We start from the raw sequence: 17,926 nt of genomic DNA, 5'->3' as shown, positions 1-17,926 counted from the left end.
AAATTTTACACTGAGAGAAATTGGTAGAATTTCTATACAAAATTCCTTTTATATGTCTTGATTTCTGTTAGCCGACTCAATTTTACGCGTGAAGTGTTAAGGGTAATTGTCCGGAGTAAATTTTCACCGGGAATCAATTGTATAGAGGATATTTTCGTGGGGAGGGAGGATTTTTCCGTGGAGTTGGAGCCAGATTTCTTGACATTATTTAAAAAAGATCATAAATTAGATTTTTAAAAACAAGTTTTTTCAACTGAAAGTAAGGAGCAACATTAAAACTTAAAACAAACATAAATTATTCCATATGATGGGGATTGCCCCCTCCTCAACACCTCGCTCTTTCCACTAAAGTTTTAATATTTTCCCGGCTCTTTAAGAACGACTCGTGAAACGCAAGGGTCGCTTATTTAGACCAATAAGAAGCTTTTTAAAAAGTACTAAAGAACTTAGCGTGAAGAGCGAGGTGTTGAGGATGGGGCAACCCCCCCCCCCCTCATATACGTAATAATTTATGTTCGTTTTAATTTTTAATGTTGCTTTTAATACAAAAGAAAACGACGTAGCTTTTCCACAACGATAACTTAATAAAGAAATATTTTTGTTTTTAGATAAAAACGATAACATTATTTTTGCCTTTTATAATGATGTCCATTTCTGAATTCTTTTGGATGTCAATAGCAGCTGTATTGTCGAAAAAGTAAAAAAAACTTTACTTTCAATGTCATATTGGATATCTGTCAAATTCGCATTCATTATACATTGTTGTTAGAATTATTTTTGAAGAGTTTCGCAACTTCAATTTCTGGAAGCTCAGACTTCTGTTTTCTTTCCAACGTTGTTGCTGCTGATTGAATCTTCCTGCTCTGTAGTAGCAAGAAATTCCTTATAAATTTAATTTTCAGTGCCTGATTATAAGTAATAACTGAACTTCAAATTTGTTTTTATCTTGATTTGATGTGGTTGATTCCATTCCACTGCTATACCATCAGCAGTGTATATCTATACATAATACAATGAGGATTCAATATCTTACTGGGCAGTTATAGTTCAGGTTGACAGGGTAGTTTGCAGAATTTATAGTTACAGATAGGCAAAACACGATTCTCCATAACTATGGAAAAGCCAATTTAAAAAAAAGAATCCATCACCAAACATATATAGTATAATAAAACTTTCTTTTGAAAAATATATATATATATATATATATATATATATATATATATATATATATATATATATATATATATATATATATATATATATATATATATATATATATATATATATATATATATCATAAAGGAGGTATTTTATATAATATCATATAATATATATTATATAATATATATATAACATATAATAATATATATCATGTTATTATATATATATATAATAATAATAAAGGAGGACCAATGCCAGTAAGAGAATGAAGTGCGCCCTTCTAGTTAGGTATTCCTTTAAGCTGTGCCCTTATAGGACCGAAGTATGAAGGCTCTCCGTAATTGGTGCTGAAGCATAAATAAATGCAATATATATATATATATATATATATATATATATATATATATATATATATATATATATATATATATATATATATATATATATATATATATATATATATATATATATATATATATATATATATATATATATATATATATATATATATATATATATGCTCGCTATATATATATATATATTTTCTCACTGCTTGGTGAGAAAATTAATTTGAAGGCCGAAAATTTGTATTTTACAAATTTCGATTATGCTATACGTCAATAACTTCTTAAACCACTCTGCTTTTCATTTACAATTGAAACATAAATATAAAAAAAAAAAACGATTGTGTCAAATCGGCACCCCTGCTACCTGCTGGCCTCCTGATCACACTATCCGCCAGATATAATTGATTTGCATTTGGTTAAACTTAATAAACTGAAAATTAACTACGAATAAAATAATTAAGTTGTTTATTACAATTAATTGAAAGAGATAGTTTCAAAAATGAGATAGATCAACTTCTTAATAACATTTCCTTCTTTTTACAGCAGATGCATGGTTTTAGACATTTATGACTTCTTCATTTATCTGGAGCTTTGAAACCGTACCTTTGGCAGAAATACCATTATTTATATCTCAAGTTGGGTCTATACATAGAAACTCATAAATTTTGAACAGCTTTTTAGGGCCTGTCATGACCACTTGAACTCTTCCACTACTGTACTAGAAAGTCTTAGGAGAGCTTCTACTCGGAGTTAAGATTAAGCCCTTGAGAGAGCTTAAGTACAACACAGAGTTCTGCCGTCAATCTCGTGGTTAGAAAGGCATATTTTCTAATCATGCAAATTCTTATTCTGCATCTTTTTTCTTCTAGAAAAAGAATCGTCGAGATAGATATGATTAAAAAGCGCCGACAGTTTCTCTGTTATAAGAAGCAGATAAGAATTCCCGATAGAGTTGAAGAATCTTCCTTCGGAAAAAAAAAAAAAAATCTGAAAACGTTTAGCTTAGGGTCGTTCAGGATTCAGAAGGAGTTGATAAAGGGAATTTTGTAGAATGATGGTGGCTGATTTATATGCTTTTAGGGATGTTCTTTGTGTAGAATAACAATGATGGAATACTTTCCTTCCTTTTGAATATACACTCTAAAACTAACATAAAACACTAGAGATGATGAAACGCTAAAAACGACCGAGAACATTGTAAAAACGAAAGCACTTAGAAGCATATTTCAATAGCGATTTAACATAAATGGCAGATGTTATAAATGTGTTCTGGTTAGAGTTTCGAAAGAAGTGCACCGAAATAGATTAGCAAACGAATACTGCAGAAAAAAGTCGCTTTCACGAATCAAAAAATTTATTTCTTTATTTTAGTTTTAATTCGTCGAGGTGATTATAGAAGCAAAATAGGTAGGACTATCCCTATTAAATGACTGGCTATGGCTGCTTGGAATCATAAACAAATCCCAACCCACAACAAACATATTTTGACCCCAAACCAGGGGGACCTTCAGATCCATGGATCCCTCTCCTAATTCTCAGTATTCTGATGATTTTCCCTAGTCTCTTATATTTTCCATATATTTCATCATTTTTGCATTTTGTTTTTTTTTAAGTTGTGAACTCCCTCCCATCCCACAAAATAAAAAAGTACAAAACAGTGCGTATGTTCCTGGCAACAACAAGGATAATCAGCATATGTTATGAAGCCTTAAATAATTGAAAAAAAAAATCTAAGCGGAATTCTCGCACGCAACGTGAATATTTTTACGGAAGGAGCATCTTCACAAAAAGCAAAAAGGAATAGCATCATTGATGCACCTCACAACTGTGCAACTGTTCAGCTCACATAAATGAATGAACTTTGGGGAACTGGCCTCATTTTTATTTTTATTTTTTTTTTTAAAGAAAGGGTTTATTCATCAACAATAAACATAACAAAACCTGAAGCTAAGCTATATATATGTATATGTATATATATATATATATATATATATATATATATATATATATATATATATATATATATATATATATATATATATATATATCCTGCAGTTTATCTTCTATCCTCCAACATTACTGAGTCACATTTGGATGTTATTAACTGAAGCATGGGCCTATGCATGTTTAAGCTTATTACAATATCGCCACGAAAGAAAGAGTATAATTTAGTTTAGAACCAAATAGATTATTCGTGATTCACAATTTTAAGCAGACAAGTAAATTAAAATACATGTTCAAGGAGTCTTCTAGTCCAACCCCGTAGCAAGTTCATTGATTCTACTACATTTAAATCCATCTTTTAATTTTCTCTCTTGACATTTTGTTTGTTTTCATTTACAATAAAACCACCTCAAAAAGATGTAAACACCCTACAATATTTACTTATAATACCTTACATGGAATTATGTCTGTCTTCACTAGAGATTGCACTAGGGTCTAGTTTTAACTGGATATAAACCTTTTATGCGTATTTCAGAGGAATAATTAGAAGCACGCTAGGGAATCACAAATTAATAGGTTCTTATCCGTAGATCCAACAACAGACATTTCAACCTCCCTTGCCAGCCTAAAACGAGATAAGCTTTAATAATCGTGAAATATATCCGTTACCTGGGAAACGAAGAGTCATAGTTGCAGGAAGGGATTTCACTCTGGAAATAATTGCTGCTCATTTGACTAGAATAAACCAGCGTGAGAAATTGCCACTTAACGTCATATGGTAGCGCTGTAGAGTTATAGTAGCACCATTTTCTCACAGAATAGAAGGAACTAAGGTTGACATTTGTTCTCATACAAATTCAATTCTAACACTTTGCTCACCACCAGGCTTATGACACATTGAGTCTGAAGAGCTGCTATTACTAATTAAAGACTTGCCGTCTGATGAGCAAGATGAGTCAAACGAGAACTGGGGGCTGCCTCCTTGGTGCACTCCATGAAGCAACCCCCTTGGTCCATTTTTTGAATCCTTTTCTATATTATCTGGCACTGTTAAACTACTTCTATAAACCTTATGTTCACTTTGAGCCGCGACTAAAAACTTCGCATAATTGTCCATCAACACTCGTTCAGTTAATTGTTTTTGTTCGTTTGGGTTCTCCGTCGGGCTTCTTTCATTAGCATAATTCAATTCACCAGTTTGATATTTGTAGGCTACTTCACAGGCGTGACAGCGGCCTGTGCCATGTAAATGTACCTTATCACCATATAAACCACAATTGTTTTTATATCTCACTGTCTTTGAAATTTCATCAATGCTTTCATATTGTTGATCAACACGATCATGTGGTCTTTGATATGCTGGGCATCCATAGGCACACTCATATGTCACACTAGGGGGTATTACACTTGAATTTGTGCTTGACCCAAAAGATCGCTCAGTGACAGGCACTACAATATACTCTTTTGTTCGAACACCGCAAGGTTTAAGACCACGACAGCTACCACATGAGCTTTGATAGCTAAAATCAACTATCTTTCGGCTATACACATCGCTCGTATTACTAGGGGAAGAATCCGGTTTTTTCACCCTCCAATTCTGGGGCTGACTCACAATTGTAACTAAAAGCGTTCCAGCAGAAATTTCAATTAGCCTAGATATAAGTTGGAACGTCCACCATGACCAGTAGTTATCTTTTTGAAAAATATCTTCCTGGATGTTCCATGGAATACTGAACGAACTGAACAAGCTGCAAAGTTGAGTTGTTACCAGTCCAAGCGATACCACTGATACAGCGAGAGTCCCACGTGCTGCTGCTACGAGACCACTTACAACAACAGTTCTTGCGGATGCATAATGTTCAAGCTCGATCTGAAAAATAGGACTACTTTGAGGAAGACTAAAAAAGAGTACAATTTTTTTTTTCAAAAAGCAAATTCAACTAAACTAAATATTGAAAAATTGGTTCTGTTGTTTATTTATAACGTACTAGGCACAGCCTTAGAGCTATGCACAAATTGTTTAACATAATCTACGCCTTTGCTCATTACCCTTGTATGTGCTGATAGGCTCCTTGGAACGGGAAAATATATTCCTAGCCTCTGATGTTAAAGAATATGACAATAGCTGTGTCCGTATATTTTTCCCTTGGTATATTAAATGATCTAGTATTTTCTGCTCTGTTCCTTTTTTGTCAACACACATATCATGGCTAACACTGGTTTCAATTCCTTCTGAAACGTTTTAGTAAATCAAAACCTAACTTTAGACCGGACACATATCATCAGAATTCTCATCAATAAGTTGCATCAAGTTTGATAACTTTATTGTTTCTCTTTAAGGCGTACCACACCTTTGATTGCAAATACACTTTGGTCAATAAGTTGATCTCCTTGCACTGGCGTCAACTCATGAAAATATAGTTGGGGGATTTTTAAAAAAAAAAAAAAAAAAAAAAAAAAAAAGGGATTTCTGCTATTTATTCAAATTTTCTCAATGAAAATACAAAAAAAAAAAATTTCGAAATTAGAGGGGAGGGGCAAATTTCCTCCTTGCCTATTAAGACACTCTCTCAAAATTATCCTAAAAAGTAAAATGCTTCATTTGAAGACTGGACACAACTATTGGTTAATATCAGTTATCAATTCAGCATTGGTTCAGTAGTGTCAATATTGATCATAATCAAACAATTCGTGATAACGGACTGTAAGTAAAAAGTGACTCGGCCCAATGGTAACCAAAACTCTAAAAACCAGAATTTTGATAAAAAGAACATATATGTACATCAAAAGAATTGTCTTTTTATGCTGGTTCCCAATATATAAGATTCCTTAATTTTAATTTTACACATCAAAAGCTACGAGCCTGAGAAGATTTGCCTAATTTTCTAACAAAGGGGGGGGCATCCCCCAGAGGTCAAAGAATTTTATTGAAAATTGCACCATCAGCAGGCAGCGTATCACAGAACATTACTGTAAAGTTTTTTCCTACTGTAAAGCTCCCGTGTTTAAAAATATGGAATTTTGTATTTTTTGCCAGGCGACAGATCACTGATGCGTATTTATTAATTTTTTTTCTTTGTTCTTCCCAGCGGTGATCACTGTTGAACCAATGGTCCTAGAAAATTCGGAGAGGGCTTATTTGAACGGAAAACAAAATTTCCAGTGCGCTTTTTAAGTGATCAAAAATTGAAGGGCAGAAAAAGTCTTTGGGGATGCCATGACCTCCCCCTCCTTCGGCCCCTGAAGGAAGGGCTGCAAGCTAGGGAATTTACCCAGTTTTTACACATAGTATTTGTTATTGGGAAGCACAGGGACATTTTTAGGGGAGAATTTTCTGGGGATGGATTTTATACGGGGAGAATTTCCCATTGGGATGGAAGTTTCCGGGGGTGAAATTTCCAGGAGAAATTTTACACGGTGGGAAATTTACCATAATTCATATACGAAATTGATTCTATTTGTCTTAATTTCTCACCGGCGACCCCGTTTTTCACGTGGACATACTTTTGGGGAATTGTCCGAGGGAATTTTTCGGCAGAGTTGGAACTTTCTGGAGGATTTTTACGTGGGGGGGGGGGTCCACAAGGGGGAATTATCACCAGGAAAAAATCGTGGGGAAAATTACTGCGGGAGAAACTTTCAATTCGGGAGGAGGGATTTCCGGTAAAATTTCCACACAAGGAGATTCTGCCATGACCTGATTAACGATCAGAAATTAAATAAGAAACAGGTCTTTTCTTAAATGAAAGTATGCTGAGGAGCATTTTTCCGGCGGAATCGTCCGCAAGAACATTTCCTGGGGGAATTTACAGCGAGGATGGAATTGTCCGAAGTAATTTCCCGAGGAAAAGGATTTTACGTGGAAGGAAATTTCTATGAAGAAATTTTTCGTAGGGGATTTCCACGGAAAGAAAAGTTTTCAAAACACATCAAAAATTTATTTATTGGCTTTTTTGTCACGTTTTTACGAGACTGACATTTTTTTTGGGGGGGGAGGGGGTTCAAATCCCGCAGCCCCTCCCCCTAGATATGACCTTGATACTGTTTTGCACTAGTATTTTTTATTGCGTCAACTTTGAGGCCTTGAGACACAACTGACCGTATCCCCTTTTCTACACTACTTTCATCCCTACACTTATTTATTTTACTTTTGCAGTTCCCGTCTCGCTCATACTTCGTCTTGTTGTTATTACTTTGTGTTCTTTTTTCTGCTTTTTTTTCGGTAAAATTAAATCTATAGCATCAAATACATATAATCTTGAACCAAACCATGACTAAAACTATAACTATTTAGCAAAACATTGAAATTTCATCCTTATTAGGTCCAAAATCTCAAGAACAAAGTTGTTCTTAGAAATGAGGCCTCTGTGTCAACTCTAAGAGACAGGTAAAGTAATGTACAGACTACTTTCGCTATAGGCTATAAACGAAAGCTGTCCTAAGCGAAATAGAAAATACCCTAAATTTGTTTTTTAATTAATTAAATAAAAAACAAGTTTTTTTTAACTGAAAGTAAGGATCGACATTAAAACTTAAAACGAACAGAAATTATTCCGTATATGAAAGGGGCTGTCCCCTCCTTAACGCCTCACTCTTTATGCTAAAGTCTTTTACTGTTTTAAAAAATAAAGTTGTAATACAGAGCCAAACTTTAGCGTAAAGAGCGAGGCGTTGAGGAGGGGACAGCCCCTTTCATATACTGAATAATTTCTGTTCGTTTTTAAGTTTTAATGTCGCTCCTTACTTTCAGTTAAAAAACTTGTTTTTTTTAATTTAATTTCTGAACGTTTTTGAATTAATGCAGCTTTGATTTTGGCTCACCGTACATGAATAATTAAAACAAAATTTGTATATTAATTTTACTATTTTTTGGCTAAATGGCTTTCTCGAAATTTTATTCTGAAATTTTATTTTGTAACTTACGAATTAACTTACGTAACGAACTTCTATATTCCTATGTTTTTATTACGTATATAAGGGAGTTCGCCTCCTAGTCAATACCTCGCTCTTTACGCTAAAGTTCTAATTTTGTTCGAATCACAAACCCCTGAATCACAAAGGCCGGTTAATTAGAATAAATAGCTCTTTTGAAAGCACTAAAAACAACTTTAGCATAAAGAGGGAGGTATTGACTAGGGGGTGAACTCCCTCATATACATAATAATTTCTGTTCGTTTTAAGTTTTAATGTTGCTCCTTTCTTTGTCAGTTAAAAACACTTGTTCTTTTTATTTAATTTCTGATCGTTTTTTAAATAATGCAAATTTTTCAAATTTTCAATTATTTAGTTTGCCTAACTCCGTCTTATTTGTAATTTTCCTTTTTCTCGAAACTATTTAGTTTTTTTATGATGGAGAAACAGTGTTGTCGACTATTTGCAAGCACACAAATACAATGTGTTTGAGTAGCCAAAACGGTATCATAAAGAAGTCACTAGTATAATTGTGGCTATTTTGAAGGGGGACTAGAATGGAGCGTCTAAGGAAGATGTAAAGCCACTACGTTCTACTTCCCTTGGGGTTGATAAGGGGCTGTTGGAACGTTGGGAGGAGGACAGACTTCGTATAGTAGTTTGAGAAGAAGATTAAAAAAAAATTATTTGTATGAGGTTTTTCCTTAATTTACAGGGTGTGGTCCCAGGTGTACCAATTGAGAGGGGGGTAATTGCCTTTCTAGATTTTGAAAACTATATTTTTGGAGATTTTTCATTAAGCAAATGAAGAAAAATCTTCCCTAAATTTTTAAAAGTATCCTTTTTTCTACTTCATTCACAAAAAAAATACTTTCCCCCTCCCATATTCTCACGAATCGGCACATCTGTGTGGTCTTATCTGATTTATTTATTACCTACTTAGTTAATTAATTTATATTTAATAGAATTCGATAAATTTGCAAAAGATGGTATTTTCTACCATGGACCCCAAAAAGAAAACTATTTTCAGTCAAAATATTAAGCCCAGTCTCGTAAAAGAAATCAAATTTTTACACTCGACATCCTTCTGGCTTTTCACAGCTCATAAAAATCTCACAATAAAATTTAACAAGATATGCTGAGTCGTAAAGAGACAGAGAAAAAAAAATCCCAACAGATGGTTGAACACAGAAAGAACATAACCTATTAAGAAAAAAATTATCAGAGATTGAAGTGACAAGCAAATGACAACTTTGAAGCTTCGAACGATTCTAAGAATTAGAACTATATTATTTTAACGTAACTGAATGTGAATAAGTAAGTATGCATAAGTATATATGTGTGTGAAATAAAATATAAAAGTGTAAACTATTCGTCAAATTTCTAAAAACACAAGAAATTAAAGGTTATTTACACTAAAATAAATAAAAGCGGCTTGAGCTGCATTTGTAGCATATCTATCTGGGATAGAAGATGTATTGAAGATATACGGTTACACTTCATTCACTCGGAAGGTCAGGGAAGTGTTAGAAAACATACGCCTTGTCCTAACTCCGAGTGTGAAGATACTTTAAACTGTAAGCGCCAGGAACATGTTTGTATCCACGATTCTCGTCTGGGGAGAGAGGAATTATCAAAACATTTTTTGTTCGAGAGGGGGGAAGTTCTTTTGTTTTCTTTGTGGTTTTTTCATAAAGTGCTACAAATTTTTCCAGTTTTTTTTTCAGGTTATTCAGTTGCAGATGATAAGGAAGATAAGAGGTCGTAAGGAATCCAGCAAAATGATTACACGCCCTAACTAACGTCGGAAGGATATAGCATGAAATAAATCTAAGATAGGGAAGATTCCATTGGAGGTGAAGATATTAGAATTTTGAAGGAATTTAAATAAAAGAATGAAGTGTGCTAAAATACCACAGCAAATAAGTATCTCAGCTGTTGTGAGTTTATGGAGCCATCAGCATACAAACTAGGTTAGATTAGTCTTATAAACAGATTCATACGTTCCATAAGAGAGGTGGGTTAGGTGGTATGAAACTGTTCCACAATGAGGTCAAAATCGCAAGGAAGTCATTTTTAGACCATGTTGTTCCGGGAGTATTGACAAAACAAAAAAAACGAAAATGGTCCTTCTGAACAGACTTGGGATATTCCCCCTCTCTGTTTCATACCAGTAATACATATATATTATTAATAGATAAGGAAAGATCAGTCGGTGGATTCAATAGTATTCAGAGAAGGATCAGAGGCAGCAATAAAGGCGACAATGAAAACGCGGGCGTATTTTCAGTCGTTTTATGCGACAAATTGTTGGGACAATTATTATACTTTAAATGATAAGCAGGACGGAAGATAATCAACGTAAAAATAATATTGAAAGCTAAAATGCAACCTTGAGAAAAGAAAATGGTTCCTAGGCTACTAATTATTCATTTAGATCGATACTTTCGGTAAGATTTATTTTCTAAAACAAGATCAAACTGAGGTCTCCTGGGAGGAATCCGGAGATCTTGAGACCAAGCCCCCACCAAGGCCATAAATAACGGCTGATTTTTTTTTATTCTTATTCTTAGTTACTATAGTCTATGCATTAGCCTGTAGCTACCTACAGAACCATGCTGTTTTGAAAATATAGTACGTTATATTTAATAAAGGCAATAGAAGGAAAAATAGGTAAAGCAATGCATTTCAGTAGGTTATTAATGCCAGACAACTGGGGAGACACGGCTTTATTATTACTTTTCTCTTTTTTTCAAACGAAAAACTGACAATGGCTGTCACACTGTCATGGCAGGCTAAATGACATGGCAGGTATGGCACTACTTAACCTGGGTAAGATTCAGTGCTGAGAACCATCGGCTGTTGACATTTCTATAATGAGCCCAGATTCGTACATTATTGTTGATAGTATATGCGGTTTCTTCTCTTTTTTTTCTTCTTTGTGTCATTTGTTCGAAATGTAGGCCTACACTTGTTTAAACGACACTTTACATGGCGCGGGCTTTCCAACTCCATTCCAGGTCCTCCAATTTCCATTTAAATGATTCCCTTCCCTATATTAAAGGACTATTTTTCCGATTCGATAACCCCTTGGAAATAATACAAGCATCCTTGACCTCCTTCCCGGAAATAGTACACTATTTCGCACTTTTATAGACGGGGGCATGAAACCTCAGCAAAAAGGTTTTCTGATACGCTCAATTTGACAATATAATTTATGAAGATCACATTCCTTATTCGGATATTTTCCTCTTTTTTGAGAATTAGGTACATTTTCTAAAGATCATAGCTTTTGAGGGGTAGCTTTAAACTTAACGGATTTTAAATGTTTTGAATCATAATAATAAGCCAGTTCTTCTAATCCATATGTTACTATCAAAGTTCTTGTTTTTAGATTTTTAATTACAGTTCGCATGAATGCTCCTTAATTACAGTCTCTTACAGAGTTCATTTGATTTTTTATCACAATCTGTTTGAGATTTGTTTGGTTTAAACTAGATTTGTCTCAATCTCCCCCCCCCCCCTATTTCTAATTAATTTTTCTTATAAAATCTTGACATATACCATCTAATAAATAATAAGTTTATAATTAAAAAAACTGAAAAAAATAACTGTTATTAATTGACAAAACTTGCCTTTCAAGTCTGAATATTATCTACTAAAAATATCTAAGAGTAGCCCACGATTTTCATATTTTTCCATGCCCAGAAAAGTTTTTCTTGCTTCTAAGGACCAACATCGTTTTTAGTTTTGTTTTAAAATAGGACACTATAGATTAAGATACGCTTCTAAGCACATTTTCTCTGCAAGGTTAATTAAATTAATCCGTTTCCAGAATTAGTTCATTCATTCCAGAAAACATTTTCTTGCAAGTTAATCACTATTATTCACCCAGTCTACAGCAAAGTAATAAAATTAATTCTAATGTTATCCAATTTGATTTCTCCGGCTTTTTCTGACGCCTCTACGGTGACACTATTGCTGAGATTGTTTAGAAATGACCTAATTTCTACAGGGCAAACGTCGAAATCTGAGAGCTGTCATGTCTCTCACAAGCTCCTAATTTTGCATAAGGACGCTATTTTATCCCTTTAAGGTAGTTCAAATAGCAAAAAATAGTGTTTTTGTCAAAACAATGACTCCCAACAAAAGATAATAATAAGTTTTATAACAAACATATATCATATAACGAAATACAAATATATATCAAAATATTTTAAAATCTTGTTAAAACTATATCGGATTATGGCTGCATCTCAAAAATTTCAAATAGCAAAAAAATGATAACACGAGAGAAATTGAGACCTCAAATTACAACTACTTCCTCCCTAAACTTCCCTCTAGCTTCTGCGTTAGCCTCAGGTGTTTTTCTTTTTTTTTTCTTTTTTTTTGCATTCTACGTTGTGGTTGTTTGTGGTCTGATCTTGACTATCAAATTTAATCACCGAATGTTAATAATAAGGAAAAGCCAGAAGTACAGACAAATGTATCAAACAGTTCGTGGTAACGAACTGTAAGTAAGGAGCGTCCTGACTCAATAGTAACCAAAACTAAAAAAAAAACGTAATTTTGATGCCAATAGATATGTCAAAAAAATTGGATTTTATGCTGATTTCAAATATATAACTTTCATCAAGTTTAGTCTTACCCATTAAAAGTTATGCGCCTGAGAAAATTTGCCTTATTTTCGAAAAAAGGGGGAAACACCCCCTAGTAGTCATAGAACTTTAATGAAAATCACATCATCGGATTCAGCGTATCAGAGAACCCTACTGTAGAAGTTTCAAGCTCCTATCTGCAAAAATGCGGAATTTTGTATTTTTTGTCAGAAGAAAAATTTTTTTTTTTTTTTCCAGGGGTGATCGTATCGATCCAGTAGTCCTAGAATATCGTAAGAGGGTTCATTTGAACGGAAATTAAAAGTTCTAGTACCCTTTTTAAGTGACCAAAAAAATTGGAGGGCAACTTGTCCCCTCCCACGCTCATTTTTTCCCGAAGTCACCCAATTAAAATTTTGAGATAGCAATTTGGTTCAGCATAGTCGAAAATCTAATATATATGTCTTTTAGGGTGACTTAATCCCCCACAGTTCCCAGGGGAACGGCTACAAGTTATGAACTTTGCCCATTGTTTACATATAGTATTGGTTATTGGGAATTATACAGACATTTTCAGGAAGGATTTTTTTCTGGTGGGGGGGGGGGGGGGCTGGAGAAGGGGGTTACTCGGGAGAATCTTTCCGTGGAGGATATTTCCTTGGGGTAAGGGACATTTCTATGAAGGGGGCGCCAGATTTCCTAGCATTATTTAAAAAACGATCAGAAATTAAATTAAAAAAAAAAGTTTTTTCAACTGAAAGTAAGAAGCAACATTAGAAGTTAAAACAAACAGAAATTATTACGCTTATGAGGGGGTTCACCCCAAAGTCAATACCCCGCTCTTTACGCTACAGTTTTTGTTTTTTTAGTGCTTTCAAAAGAGCTCTCTATTCTAATTAAACGGCCTTTATGATTTAGGGGTTTGTGATTTAAACAAAATTTTTACTTTAGCGTAAAGAGCGTTGTATTGACTAAGGGGAGAACCCTCTAATATACGTAATAACATATACGTAATGAAAAAACAATAAAAAAAAACAAGCGATACGGCTCAATAGTAATCGAAACTTTAAAAAACGGAATTTTGATGCGAATAAATGTATCAAAAGAATGGGCTTATGATGCTGATTCTAAATATATAAATTTTATTAGGTTTAGTATTACTCATCAATGGCTACGAGCCTGAGAAAATTTACCTGATTTTTGAAAGAGGGGGGGGAAACATCCCCTACAAGGGAAAGAATTTTAATGAAAATCATACCGTCAGATTCAGCGTATCAGAAAACCCTATTAGCATACATAGGTTTCAAGCTCATATATGCAAAAATGTGCAATTGTGTATTTTTTCCCAGAAGAAAGATCACAGATGTTTGTTCATTTTGGTTTTTTTTCAGGGGTGATCGTATCGACCCAGTGGCCCTAGAACATAAATAGAGAGCTCATTCGAACGGAAATTAAAAGTTATAGTGCCCTTTTCAGTGACCAAAAATGCTGGAGGGTAACTTGGCCCCCTCCCACGCCTCCTTTTTACCAAATTTCGTCTGATCAAAATTTTGAGATAGCCATTCTGTTCAGCATAGTTGAAAAATCCCAAAAATATATCTTTGAAGGTAACAAATTCTGCCTTATGGAAAGGTCTTAAAGTTTTAAAATTTCACAATTGTATACGTATAGTACTTGTTATTGGGAACTAAGCATGTATTTTTGGTTGGGGGGGGGCGAATTTTCTGCTGGGATTTTTTCCCATAAGGAAGATTTTCCATGGGGAGGTAAGTTTCCAGGGAGGAAAATTTTCGAGGGAAATTTTACAAGGTCTTAAAGTTTTAAAATTTCACAATTGTATACGTATAGTACTTGTTATTGGGAACTATGCATGCATTTTTGGTTGGGGGGGGGGCGAATTTTCTGCTGGGATTTTTTCCCATAAGGAAGATTTTCCATGGGGAGGTAAGTTTCCAGGGAGGAAAATTTTCGAGGGAAATTTTACACTGGGGGAATTTGCCAGAATTCCAATACGAAATTCTTTTTATTCGTCTTGCTTTCATTTTGCCGACTCACTTTTACGCGTGGACATGTAACAGGTAATTGTGTGGGGTAAATTATCACCGAGATTGAATTATCTAGAGAATATTTCTGTAGGGAGGAGGGATCTTTCTGTGGAGGTGGAGCCAGATTTCCTGGCATTATATAAAAAACGATCAGAAATAAAATGAAAAAACAAATTTCTTCAACACAAAGTAAGAAACACTATTCAAACTTAAAACAAACAGAAATCATTATGTATATGTGGGGGTTTCTCCCTCCTCAACACCTTACTCTTTACGCTGAAGGTTGTATTGGGTCCCAATTCTTTATGAACGACGCCTGAAACACAAGGGTTGTTTAATTAGAACAATTGCAAGTTTTTCTTTCTTTTTTTAATATTATAAACTGTAGCGTGAAGAGCAAAGTGTTGAAGGTGGGCTTACCCACCTCTCATGCAGGAAAAAATAAAGATTAATGTGTTTCAAACAGTTCGTGGTAACGAATTGTTAGTAAGGTGCGACGCGAATCAATAATAACCAAAACTAAAAAAAAAACAAAAAAACAACAGAATTTGGTAACAATAGATACATCAAGAGAATTGAATTAATTTAAAACATGTAAAGTTCATGAACCTAGCCTGCACCCCTTTCCCCCCCCCCAAAGTAAATAAATGTTGTAGTTTAGCTTCTGCATTAAATGGCTTTATATTTTTATTTTTTTAGTTACGAAAGCCGAGAATGCCATTTTCTACAACAACAACAGCAAACTTAAAGCTACCCTAAAGCAAAACAAATTCCTATCAAACATCAATAGAATCAAATATTTATGCTGATTTTAAATATGTATAAGTTTCATTAAGTTTAGTCGTACCCATCAAAAGTTACGCGCCTGAGAAAATTTGCCTTATTTTAAAAAAACGGGGAAACAGCCCCTAAAAGTCATAGAACTTTAATGAAAATCACACCATCAGATTCAGCACATTAGAAAAACCTAGTATAGAGGTTTCAATCTCATATATTCAAAAATTTGGACTTTTGTACTTTTTGCCAAAAGAAAGATCACGGATGCGTGTTTATTTGGGTTTGTTTTTTGTTTTGATTTTTATATTTCCCCAGGGGTGATCGTATCGATCCAGTAGTCCTAGAATATCGTGAGAGGGCTTATCTAAACGGAAATTAAAAGTTCCAGTGCCCTTTTTGAGCGACCAAAAAAATTGGAGGGCAACTTGGCCCCCTCCCACGCTGATTTTTTTTCCAAAGTCACCCAAACAAAATTTTAGGATAGCCATTTTGTTCAGTATTGTCGAAAATCTAATAAATATGCCTTTAAGGATGACTTAATCCCCCACAGTTCCCGGGGGAAGGGCTGCAAGTTATGAACTTTGCCCATTGTTTACATATAGTATTGGAAAATGGAAAGTATACAGACGTTTCAGAGGGATTTTTCAGGTGAGGGGGGGGGGGAATCGGGGGAGGATCTTTCCATGGAGGATGTTTCCGTTGGGTAAGGAACATTTTTATGAAGGGGGCGCCGGATATCCCAGCATTATTTAAATAAAACGATCAGGAATTAAATTAAAAAAAACAAGTTTTTTCAACTGAAAGTAAGGAGCAACATTAAAACTTAAAACAAACAGAAATTATTGTGTATATGAAGGGGTTTGTCGCCTGGTCAATACCTCGCCCTTTGCGCTAAAGTTTTTTTTAGTACTTACAAAAGAGCTATCTATTCTAATTAACCGACCTTTGTGATTCAGGGGTTTGTGATTCGAACAAAATTCGAACTTTAGCGTAAAGAGTAAGGTATTGACTAGGTGTAAACTCCCTCATATACGTAATAAAAACATACAAATATAGAAGTTCGTCACGTAAGTTAATTCATAAGTTACGTCATAACAAAATTTCGAGAAAGCCATTTAGCTAAAACAATAAAATTAATATGCAAATTTCATTCTTATTATTCATTTTTGGTGAGCCAAAATCAAAGCTGCATTAATTCAAAAATATTCAGAAATTAAATAAAAAAAAAAAGTTTTTTTAACTGAAAGTAAGGAGCGACATTAAAACATCAAACGAATAGAAATTATTCCGTATTTAAAAGGGGCTGTCCCCTCCTCAACGCCTCGCTCTTTACGCTAAAGTTTGACTCTGTCTTACAACTTTATTTTTTAAAACAATAAAAAACTTTAGCGTAAAGAGCGAGGCGTTGAGTAGGGGACAGCCCCTTTCATATACAGAATAAATTCTGTTCGTTTTAAGTTTTAATGTCACTCCTTACTTTCAGTTAAAAAACTTGTTTTTTTTATTTAATTAAAATCTAAAACAGCAATACCATCTACGCCACAAAGCAAGCCATCTTGAAGGAATACATAAAATATGAAAAGACAATTATTGAATTTAGAGCTATATTGAATATAGTTTATATACTAATAAAAAAGTAAACTTACAACGGTCGGAAAATACGAAACTCTGGCTAAAAGAGCAAAAAAAGTTTAGCAAAGAAAATTTAAATAAATGAATAGAGTATCGTGATGATTATAGCCCTCTATCATATTAAACAATACGGTGAGTCAGAAAAATTGTAACTACGCCAGAAAAGTGGTAGGCTACGTACGAATGTTTATCCGATAGCTTAACCCGGCAATCGGTTGCCTAAAAGATGAATTGCTAAGAGAACCATCACTGAACTGTTCTAAGAAGATGTTACCAGGTTTATGTGGTTCAAACAACAGTTACCAATACTTTTACCGTCATCGTTATTTGTGTGCTGTGAATAAGACAACTAAAAACAAAACAAAAAAGAACAGCATTTTGCAGTTTTCAGGATAGACAGCATAGATGGGGGCTTCAAAAGTGCTTAAATGAAAGCCAACACAAGTAGATAAGTGTTCAAGAACCTATTGGACGGAGGAGGGGTTATTATGTCTAAAAGAACTCTTTCTCC

The 17,926-nt window shown here is 34.1% G+C and overlaps 1 protein-coding gene across 2 annotated transcripts in view; it reads right to left on the bottom strand.

Annotated features, from left to right (window-relative positions):
• LOC148956210 (uncharacterized) overlaps nt 1-17,926 on the bottom strand; it is an 83,823-nt gene that overhangs the window by 2,548 nt on the left and 63,349 nt on the right. For both annotated transcript variants that reach the window (XM_089094507.1, XM_089094502.1), the window contains exon 4: nt 4,122-5,322. In XM_089094507.1, coding sequence (XP_088950633.1) covers nt 4,300-5,322 — 1,023 coding nt within the window. In that variant the 3' untranslated portion in view covers nt 4,122-4,299. The remainder of the gene's footprint in view (nt 1-4,121; nt 5,323-17,926) is intronic.

Source organism: Artemia sp. Qi Xiang Cuo, chromosome 1, assembly GCF_049724085.1.
Source record: "Artemia sp. Qi Xiang Cuo chromosome 1, ASM4972408v1, whole genome shotgun sequence".
Lineage (NCBI taxonomy): Eukaryota > Metazoa > Arthropoda > Branchiopoda > Anostraca > Artemiidae > Artemia > Artemia sp. Qi Xiang Cuo.
The sequence above is the reverse complement of the archived record's forward strand: the minus strand, read 5'-3'. Positions and strand labels throughout refer to the sequence as shown.